Source organism: Ranitomeya imitator, chromosome 9 (assembly GCF_032444005.1).
Source record: "Ranitomeya imitator isolate aRanImi1 chromosome 9, aRanImi1.pri, whole genome shotgun sequence".
NCBI classification, from domain to species: domain Eukaryota; kingdom Metazoa; phylum Chordata; class Amphibia; order Anura; family Dendrobatidae; genus Ranitomeya; species Ranitomeya imitator.
Genome location: NC_091290.1, coordinates 10,436,050 through 10,459,444, shown reverse-complemented (window position 1 = coordinate 10,459,444; position 23,395 = coordinate 10,436,050). Strand labels below are relative to the sequence as shown.

At 48.5% G+C, this 23,395-nt stretch overlaps 1 protein-coding gene across 1 annotated transcript; it reads right to left on the bottom strand.

The window, feature by feature from the left end:
* Positions 1-20,007: 20,007 nt before the first annotated feature.
* LOC138649517 (pre-mRNA-splicing factor 38B-like) lies at positions 20,008-20,520 on the bottom strand. The gene has a single exon (XM_069739989.1). The coding sequence runs from the start codon at positions 20,518-20,520 to the stop codon at positions 20,008-20,010; it is 513 nt and encodes a 170-aa protein (XP_069596090.1).
* Positions 20,521-23,395: the final 2,875 nt, after the last annotated feature.

Below are 23,395 nucleotides of genomic sequence, written 5' to 3'. Positions count from 1 at the left end.
AGATAACAGCTGATTATTGGGAGTGCCGGACCAAAGAGAGACCAGGTAACAGCTGATTATTGGGAGTGCCGGAACAAAGAGAGACCAGGTAACAGCTGATTATTGGGAGTGACGGACCAATGAGAGACCAGGTAACAGCTGATTATTGGGAGTGCCGGACCAAAGAGAGACCAGGTAACAGCTGATTATTGGGAGTGTCGGACCAATAAGAGACCAGGTAACAGCTGATTATTGGGAGTGCCGGACCAATAAGAGACCAGGTAACAGCTGATTATTGGGAGTGTCGGACCAATAAGAGACCAGGTAACAGCTGATTATTGGGAGTGTCGGACCAATAAGAGACCAGGTGAAAGCTGATTATTGGGAGTGCCGGACCAATAAGAGACCAGGTAAAAGCCGATTATTGGGAGTGTCGGACCAATGAGAGACCAGGTAACAGCTGATTATTGGGAGTGCCGGAGCAATGAGAGACCAGGTCACAGCTGATTATTGGGAGTGCTGGACCAATAAGAGACCAGATAACAGCTGATTATTGGGAGTGCCGGACCAATAAGAGACCAGATAACAGCTGATTATTGGGAGTGCCGGACCAATAAGACACCAGGTAAAAGCCGATTATTGAGCGTGTCGGACCAATAAGAGACCAGGTAACAGCTGATTATTGGGAGTGCCGGACCAATAAGAGACCAGGTAACAGCTGATTATTGGGAGTGCCGGACCAATAAGAGACCAGGTAACAGCTGATTATTGGGAGTGTCGGACCAATAAGAGACCAGATAACAGCTGATTATTGGGAGTGCCGGACCAAAGAGAGACCAGGTAACAGCTGATTATTGGGAGTGCCGGACCAAAGAGAGACCAGGTGAAAGCTGATTATTGGGAGTGCTGGACCAAAGAGAGACCAGGTAAAAGCTGATTATTGGGAGTGCCGGACCAAAGAGAGACCAGATAACAGCTGATTATTGGGAGTGTCGGACCAATGAGAGACCAGATAACAGCTGATTATTGGGAGTGCCGGACCAATGAGAGGCCAGATAACAGCTGATTATTGGGAGTGTCGGACCAATGAGAGGCCAGGTAACAGCTGATTATTGGGAGTGCCGGACCAATGAGAGACCAGGTCACAGCTGATTATTGGGAGTGCCGGACCAAAGAGAGACCAGGTAACAGCTGATTATTGGGAGTGCCGGACCAATAAGAGACCAGATAACAGCTGATTATTGGGAGTGCCGGACCAATAAGAGACCAGGTAAAAGCCGATTATTGAGAGTGTCGGACCAATAAGAGACCAGATAACAGCTGATTATTGGGAGTGCCGGACCAAAGAGAGACCAGGTGAAAGCTGATTATTGGGAGTGCCGGACCAATGAGAGGCCAGGTAACAGCTGATTTGGAGAACTTATTCCTTTTTGTTTTTGGATAAAGACTAAAATAACAGATACCACTGGGCAGAGAAACAGTGAATTGGACTTAGCTGCAATACCAGATGCAGCCTATAGATAAAAGGGGCACTGGTTTGTTTTTTTTGGGGGGGGGAAGATAGACAGTTTTTTAAAATACCCCTCAAAATTGGTGTGTTTCTACGACCACGAGAGGAAGATATGATGGTGCGGAGGCAGCAGTCGATCCTGGACACTGGCTGGTGACAGAGGGTGCAAAGATGGGACCGGTTCACCTTTTAATGTCCTTAGTAGATGTCAGAGATAAGAAGGATGGGGCTGTTGGATTTCGATATGCCCCATCCTTTTGGGTCTTTTGTTGCAGCTCTTTCCCTGCACCAATCAGGACACATGCACCCTCAGCTGAACCGAGCGTGCATGTATATGGGGGGGGGGGGCCGACATCCATCTCATTGCTGATGGCAGAGACAGTAGTTAACATTCTGTTAAAGGGACGCGGTGTAATTCCCGGTCCGGCTCAGAGACGTCAGTAGCCATCGTTACAATCTGCATCTTTCGTCATTTCATGTTTATTGGGTGGGATGTTCTCGTTCGCCCATCATTAGCTGTGTAGGATCATACAGCGATAATCCGCACAAAGGCGAGCGGCGGGGCGTTATTGGGGCACCTGGCATAGCAGCGGGATGAAGCCATTGGCTCCGACGACAGGAGGACAAGCAGGCTCAAGCCTCCGGTATGTGTCTGGGATTAGAAGACTTTTAAGAATTTGTGAGCTAAAAAGTGAATATTTTCAGAGGTGATCCCGCGGATCCTGACAAGTGTTGACTGGCCGCTGCGTAGCTGCACATGGATGTGGCACCCGGAGACTCGCTTCTGCATTACTGGCTCGGTGCAGGTCCATCCATGTGCAATAACAATAACACGTAAGTCTGCGCACCCCGGGGGGCAATTATCCTGTTCAGTGATGTCATCAAAACACCTTAATCCCCAACCTACATGATGGTGTAGGGACGAAACACCGGAGCTCAGCGGACACAGAAAATGATGCAGAAACAATGAACACCAATGGGGAATATTGGACTTTATTCTAAATGTATGGGTTTGGCAATAGGATAGCAGCGGAGGCAGCGTCACCCGACACAGGGATCATAAAAGTCACATAACAGCTCAAAATTGCAAGAATTCCTTGTTATCTTATGGATTCAGGGGCTCTACTGTTGCATGGTATCCCTTGTGGTCTAGAGGTTCACATTTTACTATCTATAATGGGGCTCAAAAACAATATGGTGATGCAGGGGCTAATACAATGTCATGGTTCGTCTATGAGGCTTCACATCTATAGGGCGTTCCCGGTATATGGCAGGTCTTGTGGGGTGTTCCCGGTATACGGCAGGTCTTGTGGGGTGTACCCAGTATACGGCAGGTCTTGTGGGGTGTACCCAGTATACAGCAGGTCTTGTGGGGTGTACCCAGTATACAGCAGGTCTTGTGGGGTGCTCCCTGTATACGGCAGGTCTTGTGGGGTATACCCTGTATACAGCAGGTCTTGTGGGGTGTTCCCAGTATACAGCAGGTCTTGTGAGGTGTTCCTGGTATACGACAGGTCTTGTGGGGTGTTCCCAGTATACAGCAGGTCTTGTGGGGTGTTCCCGGTATATAGCAGGTCTTGTGGGGTGCTCCCTGTATACAGCAGGTCTTGTGGGGTGTTCCCAGTATACAGCAGGTCTTGTGGGGTATACCCTGTATACAGCAGGTCTTGTGGGGTGTTCCCAGTATACAGCAGGTCTTGTGGGGTGTTCCTGGTATACGGCAGGTCTTGTGGGGTGTTCCCAGTATACAGCAGGTCTTGTGGGGTGTTCCCGGTATACAGCAGGTCTTGTGGGGTGTTCCCGGTATACAGCAGGTCTTGTGGGGTGTTCCTGGTATACGGCAGGTCTTGTGGGGTGTTCCCAGTATACAGCAGGTCTTGTGGGGTGTTCCTGGTATACGGCAGGTCTTGTGGGGTGCTCCCTGTATACAGCAGGTCTTGTGGGGTGTTCCCAGTATACAGCAGGTCTTGTGGGGTATACCCTGTATACAGCAGGTCTTGTGGGGTGTTCCCAGTATACAGCAGGTCTTGTGGGGTGTTCCCAGTATACAGCAGGTCTTGTGGGGTGTTCCTGGTATACGGCAGGTCTTGTGGGGTGTTCCCAGTATACAGCAGGTCTTGTGGGGTGTTCCCGGTATACAGCAGGTCTTGTGGGGTGTTCCCAGAATATGGCAGGTCTTGTGGGGTGTTCCCAGAATACAGCAGGTCTTGTGGGGTATTCCCAGTATACAGCAGGTCTTGTGGGGTGTACCCAGTATACGGCAGGTCTTGTGGGGTGCTCCCCGTATACAGCAGGTCTTGTGGGGTGCTCCCTGTATACGTTGGGCCTTGTGGGGTGTTCCCAGAATATGGCAGGTCTTGTGGGGTGTTCCCGGTATACAGCAGGTCTTGTGGGGTGTTCCCAGAATATGGCAGGTCTTGTGGGGTGTTCCCAGTATACAGCAGGTCTTGTGGGGTATACCCTGTATACAGCAGGTCTTGTGGGGTGTTCCCAGTATACAGCAGGTCTTGTGGGGTATTCCCAGTATACAGCAGGTCTTGTGGGGTGTTCCCGGTATACAGCAGGTCTTGTGGGGTGTTCCTGGTATACGGCAGGTCTTGTGGGGTGTTCCTGGTATACGGCAGGTCTTGTGGGGTGTTCCCAGTATACAGCAGATCTTGTGGGGTATTCCCAGTATACAGCAGGTCTTGTGGGGTGTTCCCAGTATACAGCAGGTCTTGTGGGGTGTTCCTGGTATACAGCAGGTCTTGTGGGGTGTTCCCAGTATACAGCAGGTCTTGTGGGGTGTTCCCAGTATACAGCAGGTCTTGTGGGGTGTTCCTGGTATACGGCAGGTCTTGTGGGGTGTTCCCAGTATACAGCAGGTCTTGTGGGGTGTTCCCGGTATACAGCAGGTCTTGTGGGGTGTTCCCGGTATACAGCAGGTCTTGTGGGGTCTTCCCAGAATATGGCAGGTCTTGTGGGGTGTACCCTGTATACGGCAGGTCTTGTGGGGTGCTCCCCGTATACAGCAGGTCTTGTGGGGTGCTCCCTGTATACGGCAGATCTTGTGGGGTATTCCCAGTATACGGCAGGTCTTGTGGGGTGTACCCTGTATACGGCAGGTCTTGTGGGGTGCTCCCTGTATACGTCGGGCCTTGTGGGGTCTTCCCAGAATATGGCAGGTCTTGTGGTGTGTTCCCGGTATATTCCCCTGGTGGTGTGGGGGTAAAAAAAGCTAATCTCTAGTCATCTGAGAGTTAATAGTGTCATTCCTGGTGGTTTAGGGGCTAATAAAGCATGTTTGCTGATCTCTGGGTTAATAATAATAGCCCTGGTGGTCTAGAAGAAAGATGGAGAATGTGAGAATGTGTTTGTCAGGATATAATTGACGTTTCACGTTTCATGTTTTACGACCATATTTTACAGTGTTGTAATTGAGTACATTATATGTTGTGTTTGATGTTAGTTTTCTGCGGCCGGAGGAGAAACGTGCGACGTTAATCCAGAATAATTCCTTTACCTTTTCCTGTACACAATCTGACCAACAGGAAAGATGAGGCCTTGCGTTCTTGGCGTGTACGAGCTGGAAGCTGCACATTTTCCCTGGTGCTCGGGGCTTTACGCCATTTTGTACAGTAAACGCACCAATAAAATATAATCCGACACCAAAAATTACAGCCGCGTGACCTTGTGCTTGCTACAAAGCTGCGTACAATTTTGTAGCTATGGAAGGTGCAGAGACAACAGTCACACACGAGTCCTGGTGCCCAAGGGGGATAATAAAAATATCCAAGGACTCCAATATTATAAATGACACCTGATGGGCGGGGGCCCTGTTACAAGCCATGCCTTGGGTCCCACGTTACACTTCAGGCTGGGATTCTGTATGGTCGGGAAATCTTGAATTAGCCCCCTGTGATTTTTTACATATTGTTTTGTACAACATCACTGCATTATTTTCTAACGTGTTTGCTGGTGACCTTGCCCGTCCCCCACTAGAGCACCAGGACATGACATCTCCAACCTTAAAGAATAACTCCTTACCTGGCAAGCTATCACCTTGTAGGTAGATGATAAGGTATTGATTCAACGAGGGGGGGGTCTGAAAGCTGGAACGCCATTGTTCCCGAGAACGGGGGTCTGACTGCTGGGGCGCCACTGTTCCCGAGAACGGGGGTCTGACTGCTGGGGCGCCACTGTTCCTGAGAACAGAGTCTGACTGTTGGGGCGCCACTGTTCCTGAGAACGGGGGTCTGACTGCTGGGGCGCCACTGTTCCTGAGAACAGAGTCTGACTGTTGGGGCGCCACTGTTCCTGAGAACGGGGGTCTGACTGCTGGGGCGCCACTGTTCCTGAGAACGGAGTCTGACTGTTGGGGCGCCACTGTTCCTGAGAATGGGAGTCTGACTGTTGGGGCGCCACTGTTCCTGAGAACGGGGGTCTGACTGCTGGGGCGCCATTGTTCCCGAGAACGGGGGTCTGACTGCTGGGGCGCCACTGTTCCTGAGAACAGAGTCTGACTGTTGGGGCGCCACTGTTCCTGAGAACGGGAGTCTGACTGTTGGGGCGCCACTGTTCCTGAGAACGGGGGTCTGACTGCTGGGGCGCCACTGTTCCTGAGAACGGGGGTCTGACTGCTGGGGCGCCACTGTTCCTGAGAACGGGGGTCTGACTGCTGGGGCGCCACTGTTCCTGAGAACGGGAGCCTGACTGTTGGGGCGCCACTGTTCCTGAGAACGGAGTCTGACTGTTGGGGCGCCACTGTTCCTGAGAACGGGGGTCTGACTGCTGGGGCGCCACTGTTCCTGAGAACAGAGTCTGACTGTTGGGGCGCCACTGTTCCTGAGAACGGGGGTCTGACTGCTGGGGCGCCACTGTTCCTGAGAACGGAGTCTGACTGTTGGGGCGCCACTGTTCCTGAGAATGGGAGTCTGACTGTTGGGGCGCCACTGTTCCTGAGAACGGGGGTCTGACTGCTGGGGCGCCATTGTTCCCGAGAACGGGGGTCTGACTGCTGGGGCGCCACTGTTCCTGAGAACAGAGTCTGACTGTTGGGGCGCCACTGTTCCTGAGAATGGGAGTCTGACTGTTGGGGCGCCACTGTTCCTGAGAACGGGGGTCTGACTGCTGGGGCGCCACTGTTCCTGAGAACGGGGGTCTGACTGCTGGGGCGCCACTGTTCCTGAGAACGGGAGCCTGACTGTTGGGGCGCCACTGTTCCTGAGAACGGAGTCTGACTGTTGGGGCGCCACTGTTCCTGAGAACGGGGGTCTGACTGCTGGGGCGCCACTGTTCCTGAGAACGGGAGCCTGACTGCTGGGGCGCCACTGTTCCTGAGAACGGGGGTCTGACTGCTGGAACACCATTGTTCCCGAGAACAGGGTCTAATTGCTGGGACGCCACTGTTCCTGAGAACAGAGTCTGACTGTTGGGGCGCCACTGTTCCTGAGAACAGAGTCTGACTGTTGGGGCGCCACTGTTCCTGAGAACGGGGGTCTGACTGTTGGGGCGCCACTGTTCCTGAGAACGGGAGCCTGACTGCTGGGGCGCCACTGTTCCTGAGAACGGGAGCCTGACTGTTGGGGCGCCACTGTTCCTGAGAACGGAGTCTGACTGTTGGGGCGCCACTGTTCCTGAGAACGGGGGTCTGACTGCTGGGGCGCCACTGTTCCTGAGAACGGGAGCCTGACTGCTGGGGCGCCACTGTTCCTGAGAACGGGGGTCTGACTGCTGGGGCGCCACTGTTCCTGAGAACGGGAGTCTGACTGTTGGGGCGCCACTGTTCCTGAGAACGGGGGTCTGACTGCTGGGGCGCCACTGTTCCTGAGAACAGGGTCTGACTGCTGGAACACCATTGTTCCCGAGAACAGGGTCTAATTGCTGGGACGCCACTGTTCCTGAGAACGGCGTCTGACTGCTGGAACGCCATTAGCTGTCCCAACAGGATGAATGTCCCAACAGGAGGTGGCAGTCCTAGCAATCCGTGGTTTTCTTAACAGTCAGTGGAGGTCTCAACAGTTGGTGGGGGCCTAACAGTTGGTGAAGGTTCCAGCAGGCGGTGGAGGTCCCCGCAGTCAGTGGAGGTCCCAGCAGTCGGTGGGAGTAACAACAGTTGGTGGAGGTCCTAGCAGTTGGTGGGGGTCCCAGCAGGTGGTGTCAGTCCTAGCAATCTGCAGGGGTCTTAACAGTCAGTGGAGATCCCAGCAGTCAGTGGAGGTCCCAGCATTCGGTGCAGTCCTAGCAGTAAGTGGAGGTTCCAGCAGTTGGTGCAGTGCCAGTAGTCAGTAGGGGTCCCAGCAGTTGGGGGGTCCAGCAGTCAGTGGGGATCCTAGCAGTTGGCGGGGACCCAGCTGTCAGTTCGTGTCCCAGCAGTCGGTGGAGATCTCAGTAGTCAGTGGAGGTCCCAGCATTTGGCGCAGTCCTAGCAGTAGGTGGAGGTCCCAGCAGTTGATGCAGTACCAGCAGTCGGTGGGGGACCCAGCAGTTGGAGGGATCCCAGCAGTTGGAGGGCTCCCAGCAGTCGGTGGGGGTCCCAGCAGTTGGGGGGGTCCAGCAGTCGGTGGGGATCCTAGCAGTTGGTGGAGTCCCAGCTGTCAGTTCCTGTCCCAGCTGTCAGTTCCTGTCCCAGGAGTCAGTGAGGGTCCCAGCAGTCGGTGAGGGTCCCAGCAGTCGGTGGGGGTCCCAGCAGTCGGTGGGGATCCTAGCAGTTGGTGGAGTCCCAGCTGTCAGTTCCTGTCCCAGCTGTCAGTTCCTGTCCCAGGAGTCAGTGAGGGTCCCAGCAGTCGGTGAGGGTCCCAGCAGTCGGTGAGGGTCCCAGCAGTCGGTGGGGGTCCCAGCAGTCAGTGAGGATCCCAGCAGTCGGTGGGGGTCCCAGCAGTTGAAGGGCTCCCAGCAGTCGGTGGGGACCCAGCTGTCAGTTCGTGTCCCAGCAGTCGGTGGAGATCTCAGTAGTCAGTGGAGGTCCCAGCATTTGGCGCAGTCCTAGCAGTAGGTGGAGGTCCCAGCAGTTGGTGCAGTGCCAGCAGTCGGTGGGGGTCCCAGCAGTTGGGGGGTCCAGCAGTTGGTGGGGTCCCAGCTGTCAGTTCGTGTCCCAGCTGTCAGTTCGTGTCCCAGCAGTCAGTGAGGGTCACAGCAGGCAGTGAGGATCCCAGCAGTCAATGAGGGTCCCAGCAGTCAGTGAGGATCCCAGCAGTTGTGGGGTCCCAGCTATCTTTTTGGTAGGTGATAACTTTCAAAGCCCCCCTGCATGCAGAATCTGAACTTGGCCCCTCGGTTTCCCATAACTCGCGGCCGCTGCCCCCGTCTCTGTTGCAGGAGTCTGGGGGGCTCGCACCCTTCAGCGAGATATGTTCCTTGCACCTTGGAGGCAGCGGAGCAGGTTAATAGGACGGCGGCCATTATACGCCTAATTACTGCGCATTGTCAGGGCTTCCTTTAAGAACGCGCTCTCTGTCGTTTTTTAGAAAAAAGGGGCTTTTTGCCCACACACAGCGCTGATTTATGGCCTCTTCTTGCGGTGATGCAGAATCTATTCACCACTGCAAGGATTTGTGGAATGTGAACCACAAAGAGCAGCGATGAAACGTCGCCGTGTCGTCCCGGGGACTTTACTAAAGTCCTAAACTGACAGATCCCGCGTCAGAGATCTCTACTGATCAGTTATCATCAAGGAGGCTTGAGATTTGGGGCGCTCTGCACGGCCGGTAATCCAAATCCCACCAGTGTAGACACCCCGTAATGTCAAAGTGCCCCCAATACCAGCAAGTGTCTTCGAAGAGCAGCGTCATGAGGTTTGCCCCATGTACACTTTCACTGGATTTCCCTCATTAAGTGTCATCAGAGTGCTCATAACCATATACACCCGAGTGCCCCTTTAATGAGTGCCGTCTGAGCATCCCGTGTAAACAGTACGGAACGTCAGCCTCCCAATGACAGTTTCACTGAAGCCCCCCCTGTAAACACTATCATAAACAGCTAAATCAATGTGCCCCTATGAAACGCCATCGAGCCCCCTATGAACAGTGTCATTAGAGTGCCCCCATAAACACGTAAACCAGAATGCACCTATGAAGAATGCTATCAGAGTGCCCCCTCATACACTGTGTCACTGAGTGCACCCCTATATACAGTGTCATTACAGTGCCCCTATAAATAGTGTCGTCCGTGTCCCCCCATTTCATTCTGTCACTATTGTCCTCCCACAAACAGTTAAACTAGAATAGACTGAATGCTATGAACAGTGCCATGAGTGCCCCCATTAACAGTGAACTCAGGTGCCCCCCAAAAACAGAGTGCTCCCATAAACAAGTCAATCAGAATGCCCCTGTGAAGGTCGCCACCAGTGACCCCTCATAATCTAGAGCCTCTCCATAAACAGAGTGCCCCCAAAAACAATGAACTCAGAGTGCCCCCAATAACAATGCTAGTCATAGGGGATATCAGCGGAGTGCCTCCAATAGACGGTGGGGGATGGGCAGCAGATGTGGCAGGAAAAGCGCTGCATAAAAAATTGCTTTAATTTAGGAAATGCGCCTGAACAAGCGAGCGCCCCCAATAAACGATAATGTCATAGGGGGGCTGCATACAAATGGTGCCGCCGTGTCCTGATCATCAGTAGTGCCAGCGAGATGACAAATCGCCCACTAGATGCAGCCGCCATACCGTCCGGACGGGTATTACCAGCACGAATTCACTGCTCCCAATATGGCTGCACACAAAAAAAGTTTTTTTTTTCAAAAAGTTACAAAGTTGACAAAAGTTTTGTGAAATGTGCACAGGCGCGTCGGGTCCTCCGTGTCGGGAGCGGTGCGGCCCTGCGCCCTGCGGAGTCTCGGGACTTTATTCCTGCCCTCGCTTTGTTTTGTTTTTTTTCCTCTTTTTTTTTATTACCCTCTCCCATCATTTTATGCCCGGGCATAAAGCGGGATCTGCCGTCCTCTGAGCGTCGTCGTGCAGCACAATCCAGCTGTTAATTCTTACAGGAAATCTCGTGAGCCGCCCCATGTCCTTCCATTGAGTTCACAAATCCGAATGATATAGATACCGCCAATTCCTGCCGCTGCAGCTGTCCGCACTCACAAAGCCTCGACTGTTAGATAAGGCATTGCCAGCTGGAACAAGAAGGTTCCCTTATTATTGGATGCCCTGCACTTGGCCAAGTGGGCAGCTGTCAGCTTGGGTGGCAGTAAAGCAGCATGAACGGAAAACCCCCCGTCCCCCCGCAGTCATCCTACAGCAATGTTCAGCGGCCCGGCCAAGAGCACGGCACAGCTCGCCAACAGTGAGCTCATCAGCTCTACCTGAGATAAATCAGGCGCTGATCTGTGCCAGTGCTTGCCAGTCATTATCAACTGCCCCTTAATTCCCATGGCCTTAAAGGGAAGTTCCGTAAAAATAGGAATAGCAAAAACAAACACTAAAAAAAGCTAAAAAGAAAAGCAAAAAGGACATTAAACCATCGGCTTATGGTTCCTCTATGAGCCGTGTAGTTGAATTTTATGTTTATTTCCTATCAATGTGGGAATTATTGGGGACACCAGAAAAATCCTAAAGGTGTCCATGTACAATAGCTATGCACTGGGGAGGGGGAAATAAGTGTCAAAATAAGGGATTAGACATATCGAAAACCAACATATCCACCTCAGTCTCCCCCCCAACATGTTCTGAGGGTGAAAGAAAATCTATCACTTGCCATAAATATGTAATTTTATCACCCGGTGTAAACGCCGCCGTTCTCCTGAATCCGGCGATGTTTTCCTTTTCTTCCTACGCCTCTCCGTTCCTGAGATATGACCCCTTCTTCCCTGTACATAAATTTAGTCTTGATAGCCAAGTAGGTGTGGTCTCGAGGAAAAGAGATGAGGACCCCGCCCACTTGTTAAAAAAGGACTAGATTTATATAAAAGAAACAGTAGGCCATATCTCGGGAACGGAGAGGCGCAGGAACACAAGAAAAACATCGCCGGATTCAGCAGAAAAGCGGCATTTACACTAAGTAGTAAAAGTTACATATTTATGATAAATCACAGATCTCATTTAATCATCTGTTGTCATTGTTGGTATCTAAGCATTTACATTAGACCGTCTGCTGGAATATTTTAACATTTTATTACATTTTTGCAATTTTTGCCAAAATGAAAAAACCCCTATAAGCCAAGGATCAATATTTCACCCCCTGATCTCCTCTTCGGTAATATTCCTGGCTCCTGGTTTCATTTACTGTTCCTTTAAAAAAGTTTTGAGCAGAAGTTGATCACTGGTTTCCCATGTGTTAGAGTCCGTGTGATACAGCCCAGGTCACCGTGCACATTTACATTGACCCCGTCCTGTTTTTTAATAGCTGAGCGGGTCCTTGTTGCCTCTGATGGGCCCGAGGTCCCTGTGTCTGATACCTTCTGCAGGACGGAGCTGGTCTGTTTATCAGCCATCACTTTCATTTCCTACTCGTGACATTTCTACATCCCAGCGTGACTATGAGCTCATCCCTCTATATTTACTGCCATTCGCATGATTTCTGAGCAGTTCTGCAAAGAGAGATTTCATGGGAGAGAAAGCAGCAATCCGCAGCCCTGTTGTCATCCTGTCCACAAATCTTTTTCCCCTCCGTTCTGGTCACTGGTGTCTGCACCACCGTGTCATCATGGAAGATGCAGGTTTTAATACCATTGAATGGCTCTTATGTTCCCTAGACCTGAATCCAACTAATAATCTATAGGACTATATGTATCAGTTGTCACACAACGTGTAGGAAATGCTAAGTGCAGCACGAAGGGATAAGAGAAAGGGAACCAAACACTAGGAAAGTGGAAGTTGAGGCCCTTAGACAGATCTAACATCACCTTGTCTGCCCTATCGTCCCTATATAGGTTCCACACCTATCGTTGAGCTGGTTACCTAATCCCTGCTTGACCATGGCGATAAGTCCTGCATCGGGAAGGACAGGATGTGCGCTAGTCAATCCCCACTACCACTAAAGACAGATGGGATACACAAACAAGGGAGGACACTTAGCTTGGGTAGACTCAGAGAGAAACATAGACGTCCTCCAAACACCAGAGAGAAAGATAGCCGACTGCTATAGCTCATCTTCCGTGTCATCAATGTATTTCTAATATTTTGTTCTAAGGAACTAATCAACAAATAAAGTGAAGGTAAGACAGAAATCTCACTTTGGATCTTGAGAAACGAAAGATTCAAGATGAACAGATCAACGGTCAATGGAAACCAAAATCATCAATGGGGAACAAGGGCACGATACCCTCCCAAAATCAAGGCAAAAAATGAAATCACAGACAGATCGAATTTGCCAGAATTTCATCACAACAATTATAATGTGACTCATTACTGTGTATGCATGCTCACGAAGAGATGGTGTCCTGAGGTATCTTATTGCAGAGCTGCAGAAGGACATGGGCGGCTCCTCTTCGGTCTGTGACACGACGTGGCAGCATCGGATGCACTGATGTCACAGGTGTGTTAGAGGCTGCAGACTGTCGCTCTGCATCTGACTGCAGAAGGTCTTAACAGTTTGCTTTCTGGGCCTTCTGACTTAAGGACCCAGTGGCAACCTCCCTCTGCTCTAGTTGACACACCTGGACCGAGGTGTATATAATTCCAGCTTTCTGGTGGAAGGTGCGGTTGATATTTCTATTTCCAGTTCCCTGTTGTGGCTTGGAGCTATGGCAGTCGGCTATCTTTCTCCCTGGTGTTTGGAGGACGTCCGTGTTTCTCTCTGAGTCTACTCAAGCTAAGTGTTCCCCCTTGATTGTGTATCCCATCTGTCTTTAGTGGTAGTGGGGATTGACTCACGCTCATCCTGTCCTTCCTAGTGCAGAGCTTATCACCAGGGTCAAGCAGGGATTAGGTAACCAGCTCGATGATAGGTGTGGAACCTATATAGGGGCGATAGGGCAGACAGGGTGACGTTAGATCTGTTTAGGGGTCGCCACTCCCCCTTCCCTAGTGTTTGGTTCTCTTTCCCTTATCACTTCGTGCTGCACTTAGCTTCTCCTACACGTTTCGTGACAACTGATATATAGAGTCCCATAGATTATTAGTTAGATTAAGGTCTAGGGAACGTAAGTGCCATTCAATGACATTAATACATGCATCTTCCATGATCTGAGTTCACACTAGGGCCACATGAGGCCAGACAACACCCTACTTCAGGAGAGACCCCCGGCCCACTCCGCAAGTGTAAGGTCTGAGGATTACAGCAGTCAGGACACCGTTGGTTATGATGTGAATATGCCTCCCAGACCATCATTATCCCACCGCTAAACCATGCTGGATGATGGATCATGTTGGATGACCTTCTCCAGACTGTGATCCTGCTCTGATGTGGGAACTGGGAAGGAATCGAAGCACCAGTGGTGGACCTGACAATCCTGGTGTCTTCTGGCAAATGTCACTCGAGCTGTGCGGTGTTGTGTGCCCAGGTCCGACTACTTGGCATCTGAGAGTATAGTCATGAGTATAGACTATATAGCAATCAGTCAGGAAGGATAATGAGAGAGCAAATCTCGGTGGCCCCTTCCTTTTTGGAGTCGTCTTGCTGTTCCCTCCATTGAACCTGTTGTCACTTTTATTTGCACCAAAGCAGGTGACGCTGATTCTCCATCTCTTCTGCTACTGGACCGGTCAGAAGGATATCTCCAAAGTTCCATTGTCTTGGGGTTATACTGCAATGTGCAAGAGTTCTCAGACTTTTCTTGAGCGGTGTGTATAGGGGTTGTCTGAGGAGTGATTGGCTGCAGTGGTCATATGTACCAGACCTGAGAGGGAATGAGCAGAGTTGGAATGGGAGTGTTGGGTGCTAAATGAGCGTTCAGGCCCCCACTTGTACTGTCTCGAAGGATATATGTATAGTTTACTATAAATTACAGGTAGAAAAATGGAACAAATTGGAGAAGATGTAGGAAAATGATTGAGAGGGAGGAGAAAAATAAAGAAAAAGAAAAAAAGACAATGGGAAAAGGGAATTGAAGAACAAGGAGAGAAAACAAAAGGAAGAATAAGATGGAGAAGACAGATGTGACGAAGGACAAGGAAAGCAAATACAGGAAAAAATAAAGGAAATAGAGAATACAGGAAGAAAGGGGGATGAAACAAAAATGTTAAAGGAGGCCAAGAGAATGAAGAAGGAGAAAGAGACAAGAGAAGACAAGGAATAAAAGAAAACGATGAATGTAAACAAGAAGATGAAGGAGAAGAAATGGAAAGTGTAGAAGGATGGAGACCAGAATTAGAAAAAGAAAAACAAATAGAAAAAGGAATAGAAAAGTTTCTCAAGAGAAGGAGGATAGGAGAAACAAGACATGATGGAAAGGAAAAAGACAACAATGGAGGGACAATGTAGTGGAGAAGAAGGAAGGGAAGAAAAGAATAAGAATGGAGAAAATACCTAGGGAGGAGAAGAAGAAATAGAAACTGATGATAAAGCAAAGGAGAGAGAAAGAAAACAAAGAGAAGAAGAAGAGAAGCCAGGAGAACAAGAAAAGTAATGCAAGAATAAACAAAAGAATGTAAACAAGGAGATAAAAGGAGAAGAGAGATGAGAACAAGGAGAATTAAGAGAATTAAGAGGAGAAGAAGAAAGGGAACGGGAAGATAAAAGAGGGAGAACAAAGAGGAAGAGAAAGAATAAGTAGTGGAAAGGGGAGAAAAGCTAAGAAAAAATACGAGAATAGAAAAGGGAAATAAAGGATAAGGAAAAAGCATAAAAAAACAAATGGACGAAGAGTAATGACAAGGCCGAGAAGAACCTCAGTTGTAGAGTGACTACATAGAGACATTTGTGGGAATTCTCTAGTTTTCCTCCCGAGGAAACGACGAGATTCTTCTCATTCCTCCACAGAACTTTCCACATTGCTACAATATTTGATTCACAGTTCATCGTACGTGTTCATCAGGAGGAGGACGGCGGAGAGGAGGCCTCTGCACCCAACCATGGCCTTATTACATGGTCCTCTCAGGGAGGGTCAGCCGGGTTCTTTGCCAGGTTGCTGTTCTGGGAGAAGATCAAAGAGAATCCTGTGGTTTGTCCTGTAATCTTTATTTAGGAGCCGATTATCAAGGTCTTTTCTTCATTGTGCTCCATTCTGTGCCTTGTTGGCCTCCATGGTTTCCGCGGGTTTTGTTCGTCTTGTTCCTTATTTGCAGGGGGGTTGTTGCTTCTGCTTTTAGGTCTTCTCTGGTGCCAGCTGCTTCGTACATGTGCAGTCATGAAGGTCATTCTGGGAGATCACTGCACATTCACAACTTTCACTTTTTTGAAACTTTCTGATCTTGGTCTTGGGAATTTTATTTCAGATCCCTGCCAGGAATTTCCCTCATTATCTTTTTAGGATGTCACTAGTGTCCCTGCGGCCAGAACCGTTCACGGCAGCCTGCAAGAAGCTTGTACTAAAAGTTTATATATAGATACAAAGGGAAGAATACAAGATGTCTGCAAACACTGAATGTCTGGGAATTAGACGGCATCACCGCTATATACTTATCACATGAAGGCACTTAGCACACAAATTGGAGCCCACCGGCCACGACAAGGCGGTCGCTCTCTGTCCATAGGTTTCATTCCTTCTCTCTTTCTTTTGCGCTATTTCTTTCATTCCTTTTTCTTTCTTCATTTTATTGATCATAATTTACTTTCTTCATTATTTCTCTTGCTTTTCTATTCTTTTTCTTTTTTTCCTTCCTTCTTTCTTTTTATTTTCTCTCTGTTTCCTTCTTTCTCCCTTTTCTTCTTTTTCTTTCTTTCTTTTTTCTTTCTTCTTTCTCTTCCTTTCTTTCTCTCTCATTTCTTCTTTCCATTCTTTCTTTCTCTCTATTTTTTATTTTTCTCTTTATTTTCTTTCTCTCTCTCTTTCCTTGTTCTTTCGCTTTTCTTCTTTCTTTCCTTCTGTTTTTCCTTCTTTCTTTCCTTCTTTCTTTCCTTCTGTTTTTCTTTTTCTTTCTTCATTCATTTCTTTCTTTTTTTCCCTTTCTTTCTTTAACTCATCTTCTTTCTTGTTTTCTTTATCTTTCTTTTTTCTTTCCTTCTTTTTGTTCCTTTCTGTCTTTCCCTTTTTGTTTTTTTTTCTCTTTTTCTGTATCTTTATTCACTCATCTTCTTTCTTGTGTGCTTTGTTTCGTTTTAAACAATCTATCTACTATCTATCTATTATCTATATATCTATCTATTATCTATCCACCCATTCATCCGTCTGTCTGCCTAGTTTACAATAAAATAACTTCTGTCCAATTATGCGGCCATTATTGCTGCTGTTCACAGCTCCTGTGCAGATTTATGTGTCTCCGTGGTTACCGACTGCAGAGTCTGTGTGTCGATTCCTGCAGTAAGTAACATTTGCCGCCAGGATCAGACTACACACAGGGTTTGTTTGTAGTCTGTAACCATGGAGACCAATAAATCTGCATAGAAGCTGCACCCACAACAGTAGGAGATTTTTATTGAAGACAATTTAATTGTTTTTCTCTTCTTGATACAATTATGTCCTGCGCGCGTGCGTATCCTTCATAAACGGTGGACGGCGTGGTGGTCCGATAATTCTTTGTCAATGACAGTTTCAATGTCCTGCAGACTTACAGCTTATCTCACTCAGATGACTTGGCCCGGCAGTGAACAGGCATGAGAGCTGTATACGCAAAACGAGAGGAGATTTTTAACAAAGACTATTTGCAAAGTTATTTTTTTTTTTATGTAAACGAGCAACATAAAAAGGCATTGCAAAAGTCTACACGCCCTTTAATACACTGATGACAATGGTTGTGTTACAGTAGAATAGGAAGATTCTACAGTAGAAGCGGAAATTGCAGATTTTGATAAAGCAAGTGGCCATTTTTATGGTAGAAAAATGTCTTCCTGCAATCTGGTTTCCTGATAGGATGCAGCTGACAAAAGCAGGAACCCCTGAGAGTGCGGGGGACCCTCGGGGGCCGCTCCCAGCGTTCCCCATCACAGGGCAGGCAGATTTGGGGTGACCTCTGACCCAACAGGTCCTTACAGTAAAGCGAAAATAAAAAGGGAAGCCGCTTCAGAGGACATGAGAACAATGATGGTTTGGGCAGCTGTCCTTGGTGCTGTAATGGATGGGGCGTCACATCTCATGTAGTTCTATGGAGAAGGAAGCCTGGGAGGAACCGAGAAAGTGCAAACTGGCCCGAAAGCAGAAAATAAAGGACATCGGAGGCTGCAACATAAAAAACCCCAAAGGAGTCATACAGGATGGGGTCCTCGCAAATATGGGGGTAACATGTGCAAAAAGCCGAGAAAGGATCCAAAAAAAAGTAAGAAAGTGTCAGCGCCGAGCTGGGGTCAAGTAAGGTAAAAAATGACTCGGTGACGCGATTCTGTCGGTTGTAGCGAGACCAAACGTATAAGGATTCGTTAAGATTTTAGCTGTTCCAAAAATTCTAAACTTTGTTACAAAGAGTTTGTGTCGCCATTTCTTCGTTACTTTGTTATTTTTGTCGTTAGATCTGTGTTGAGGCTCGTTTTTTTTTTTTTTTCATGTCGAGATATAGTTTTTATCCATACTATTTTGGGGTAGATTTGACATTTAGATAACTTTATATTGCATTTAAGTGAAGGGAGCAGAGTGACCAAAAACTCAGACGCCGGATAAGATTCCTATATTGATTCAAACTCCAGACAAAGACCCCTATAAATACTTTACATCAAGGCTTCTAAATAAAGTCAGACTGCACAAGATTCAGTCATCTTCCCCCCAAATCTTTTCAGAACTCAAACCTGCCCCAATTTGCTCGCCGCCCATTGCTGTGGCCCATACCGGAGGCCCATTAGTAGGATAACCCCTTCTGTGATATCCTAATAAGATGATCCCTTTAATTGGAAAATATGATAGAACGGTGGTTACTTTCCTGGCGAATCTCTTATTTGTAGGAAAGTTCCATAAAGTTTACTGGAGAGAGATAACTTCTGGGTGAGTCACTGGTGCCGCCATCGCCCATAACAATGGCACAAAGTGAAATAGTTTACATATTACCGGGCAGCTGCTCCTACCTGAGCCAACCTGCCCCGCTGTGATAGAGCACAAGTCACACATGAAACATCCTGGAGAAGATTTCCAGGTCCAGATTTCCTCAAATAGTTTGTAATTAATTGGGTCAATCTGTAACTAGTGGGGTTTTCCAAACATTCCTAGATACAAAAATGTCCATCCTGCCCTGCGGCATAGAGAAAAAGTAGCGGAATGAATGTTTGCATAGAACACTGCGTGTAAGTGATGGAGAATATCTGCAGAATGGATACATTGTATCTGCAGAGTGTTCTGTATCCAGTAAGGCTGTAATAATGGAGAATATCTGCAGACTAGATACATTGTATCTGCAGGTGAGAACTGAAATCTTTGTATTTTATAGGCTTCACTGCACCTTTAATTCCCGGACTGCCCCTTTAAGTTATACAGTAGCAGAATATAACAGTAACGAGTGAAATGAGTCAGTCACTGGGTATCACCCCCTGAGGACCGGGCTGATGAGGAATGTGCTGTGAATGCCAATTAATATAAAACGTCTTATCTCATTGTCATGTGTTAGTCAGCAGAGGACAAAGCAGCCGATCTGCCTGCAGAGTTCCTCCCCTCCGATCCGGGAAACAAGGGACCAAGGTCCAATGTGTGAATGGAGCGGTAGTGAGTGTGTGTGACCACCTCCTATAGACAGTGAATGGAGCGATAGTGAGCATGTGCGACCACCTCCTATAGACAGTGAATGGAGTGGTAGTGAGTGTGTGCGACCACCTCCTATAGACAGTGAATGGAGTGGTAGTGAGTGTGTGTGACCACCTCCTATAGACAGTGAATGGAGCGGTAGTGAGCGTGTGTGACCACCTCCTATAGACAGTGAACAGAGCGGTAGTGAGCGTGTGCGACCTCCTATAGACGGTGAATGGAGGGTAGTGAACGTGTGCGACCACCTCCTATAGATGGTGAATGGAGCGGTAGTGAGCGTGTGCGACCACCTCCTATAGACGGTGACTGGAGCAGTAGTGAGTGTGTGCAACCACCTCCTATAGACAGTGAATAGAGCGGTAGTGAGTGTGTGCAACCACCTCTTATAGACGGTGACTGGAGCAGTAGTGAGCGTGTGCGTCCACCTCCTATAGACAGTGAATGGAGCGGTAGTGAGTGTGTGCAACCACCTCTTATAGACGGTGACTGGAGCAGTAGTGAGCGTGTGCGACCACCTCCTATAGACGGTGAATGGAGCGTTAGTGAGCGTGTGCGACCACCTCTTATAGACAGTGACTGGAGCAGTAGTGAGCGTGTGCGACCACCTCCTATAGACAGTGAATGGAGCAGTAGTGAGTGTGTGCAACCACCACTACTATGGCTCAATACAGAAAACGCTGCTCCAGAACAGATATAATATGGGAGTTACAAGTATTTAAATATAAAGTAACAAAGTGACGACTTCATGTTTCTGCCTATATAATAGGAGATAGGAGCTGAAATTAAACTCTCTTCCCCAGTTCTTCTGCATTCCTTCCTCATTCCTTCCCCAGTTCTTTTCCATTACTTCCCCAGTTCTTCTCCGTTTGTTCCCCAGTTCCTTTCCGTTCCTTCCTTGTTCCTTCCCCAGTTCTTCTCCGTTACTTCCCTGTTTCTTTCCCAGTTCTTCTCCTTTCCTTCCTCTTTCCTTCCCCAGTTCTTCTCCATTCCTTCCCCAGTTTTTCTCCATTCCTTCTTTGTTCCTTCACCAGTTTTTCTCTGTTCCTTCCTAAGTTCATCTCCATTACTTCCCAAGTTCTTCTCCATTCCTTCCCCAGTTCTTCTCCATTCTTCCCCAGTTCTTCTCCGTTCCTTCCCAAGTTCTTCTCTGTTCCTTCCCCAGTTCTTCTCCTTTCCTTCCTCGTTCCTTCCCCAGTTCTTCTCTGTTCCTTCCCAAGTTCTTCTCCATTCCTTCTGAAGTTTTTCTCTGTTCCTTCCCCAGTTCTTCTCTACCCCTTCTCTGTTATTCCTGTTGTGAATTCTGTTTTCGAACTCCCTCCTGTGGTCATGAATGGTACTTCGGCGAGTTCTGTTCATGGACTCCCTCAGGTGGCTGTGAGTGGAGCTGCTGCTTCTGAGGTTCCTTCCACAGGTGACGTAGTCTATTCTTTGGCTGGCTGTTCTATTTAACTCCACTCAGATCGTTACTCCATGCCAGCTGTCAATGTTCTTGTACTGGTTCAGTTCGCTCTTGGATCTTTCTGGTGACCTGTCTACTCCAGCAGAAGCTAAGTCCCTGCTAGTTATTATTTGTTCATTGTTTCCTTGTCCAGTTGGCTATCATGATTTTGTCTTGCTAGCTGGAAGCTCTGGGATGCAGAGTGGCACCTCGGCACCGTGAGTCGGTGCGGAGGTCTTTTTGCACACTCTGCGTGGTCTTTTGTAGTTTTTTGTGCTGACCGCAAAGATACCTTTTTTATCCTCAGTCTGTTTAGTAAGTCTGGCCTCCCTTTGCTGAAACCTGTTTCATTTCTGTGTTTGTGACTTTCATCTTAACTCACAGTCAATATATGTGGGGGGCTGCCTTTTCCTTTGGGGAATTTCTCTGAGGCAAGGTAGGCTTTATTTTCTATCTTCAGGGCTAGTTAGCTCTTAGGCTGTGAAGAGGCGTCTAGGTCATGTTAGGCACGCTCCACGGCTATTTCTAGTTGTGTGATAGGATTAGGGGTTGCGGTCAGCAGAGCTCCCACTTCCCAGAGCTTGTCCTGTGGTAGTTTAACCATCAGGTCATTCCGGGTGCTCCTAACCACCAGGTCCATAACATATTCCCCCCAGTTCTTCTTCATTCCTTCCTCGTTCCTTCCCCAGTTCTTTTCAGTTCCTTCCCAAGTTCTTCTCCATTACTTCCTAAGTTCTTCTCCGTTCCTTCCCCAGTTCTTCTCCGTTGCTTCCCCAGTTCTTCTCCGTTGCTTCCCCAGTTCTTCTCCGTTCCTTCCCCAGTTCTTCTCCGTTCCTTCCCCAGTTCTTCTCCGTTCCTTCCCCAATTCTTCTCTGTTCCTTCCCCAGTTCTTCTCCGTTCCTTCCCCAGTTCTTCTCCGTTCCTTCCCCAGTTCTTCTCCGTTCCTTCCCCAGTTCTTCTCCGTTCCTTCCCCAGTTCTTCTCCATTCCTTCCCCAGTTCTTCTCTGTTCCTTCCCAAGTTCTTCTCCGTTCCTTCCCAAGTTCTTCTCCATTCCTTCTGAAGTTTTTCTCTGTTCCTTCCCCAGTTCTTCTCTACCCCTTCTCTGTTATTCCTGTTGTAAATTCTGTTTTCGAACTCCCTCCTGTGGTCATGAATGGTACTTCGGCGAGTTCTGTTCATGGACTCCCTCAGGTGGCTGTGAGTGGAGCTGCTGCTTCTGAGGTTCCTTCCACAGGTGACGTAGTCTATTCTTTGGCTGGCTGTTCTATTTATCTCCACTCAGATCGTTACTCCATGCCAGCTGTCAATGTTCTTGTACTGGTTCAGTTCGCTCTTGGATCTTTCTGGTGACCTGTCTACTCCAGCAGAAGCCAAGTCCCTGCTAGTTATTATTTGTTCATTGTTTCCTTGTCCAGTTGGCTATCATGATTTTGTCTTGCTAGCTGGAAGCTCTGGGATGCAGAGTGGCACCTCGGCACCGTGAGTCGGTGCGGAGGTCTTTTTGCACACTCTGCGTGGTCTTTTGTAGTTTTTTGTGCTGACCGCAAAGATACCTTTCCTATCCTCAGTCTGTTTAGTAAGTCTGGCCTCCCTTTGCTGAAACCTGTTTCATTTCTGTGTTTGTGACTTTCATCTTAACTCACAGTCAATATATGTGGGGGTCTGCCTTTTCCTTTGGGGAATTTCTCTGAGGCAAGGTAGGCTTTATTTTCTATCTTCAGGGCTAGTTAGCTCTTAGGCTGTGAAGAGGCGTCTAGGTCATGTTAGGCATGCTCCACGGCTATTTCTAGTTGTGTGATAGGATTAGGGGTTGCGGTCAGCAGAGCTCCCACTTCCCAGAGCTTGTCCTGTGGTAGTTTAACCATCAGGTCATTCTGGGTGCTCCTAACCACCAGGTCCATAACATATTCCCCCCAGTTCTTCTTCATTCCTTCCTCGTTCCTTCCCCAGTTCTTTTCTGTTCCTTCCCAAGTTCTTCTCCATTACTTCCTAAGTTCTTCTCCGTTCCTTCCCCAGTTCTTCTCCGTTGCTTCCCCAGTTCTTCTCCGTTCCTTCCCCAGTTCTTCTCTGTTCCTTCCCCAGTTCTTCTCCGTTCCTTCCGAAGTTCTTCTCCATTCCTTCCGAAGTTCTTCTCCATTCCTTCCTAAGTTCTTTTCCGTTCCTTCCCAAGTTCTTCTCCGTTCCTTTCTGAAGTTCTTCTCCGTTGCTTCCCCAGTTCTTCTCCGTTGCTTCCCCAGTTCTTCTCCGTTTCTTCCCCAGTTCTTCTCCGTTGCTTCCCCAGTTCTTCTCCGTTCCTTCCCCAGTTCTTCTCCGTTCCTTCCCCAGTTCTTCTCAGTTCCTTCCCCAGTTCTTCTCTGTTCCTTCCCCAGTTCTTCTCCGTTCCTTCCGAAGTTCTTCTCCATTCCTTCCGAAGTTCTTCTCCATTCCTTCCGAAGTTCTTCTCCATTCCTTCCGAAGTTCTTTTCCGTTCCTTCCCAAGTTCTTCTCCGTTCCTTTCTGAAGTTCTTCTCCGTTGCTTCCCCAGTTCTTCTCCGTTGCTTCCCCAGTTCTTCTCCGTTTCTTCCCCAGTTCTTCTCCGTTGCTTCCCCAGTTCTTCTCCGTTCCTTCCCCAGTTCTTCTCCGTTCCTTCCCCAGTTCTTCTCCGTTCCTTCCCCAGTTCTTCTCTGTTCCTTCCCCAGTTCTTCTCCGTTCCTTCCGAAGTTCTTCTCCATTCCTTCCGAAGTTCTTCTCCATTCCTTCCGAAGTTCTTTTCCGTTCCTTCCCAAGTTCTTCTCCGTTCCTTTCTGAAGTTC

Coding starts and splice junctions, on each gene's coding strand:
- LOC138649517 (XM_069739989.1), bottom strand. CDS start 20,520: ATGAACAGAACTCGCCGAAGTACCATTCATGACCACAGGAGGGAGTTC.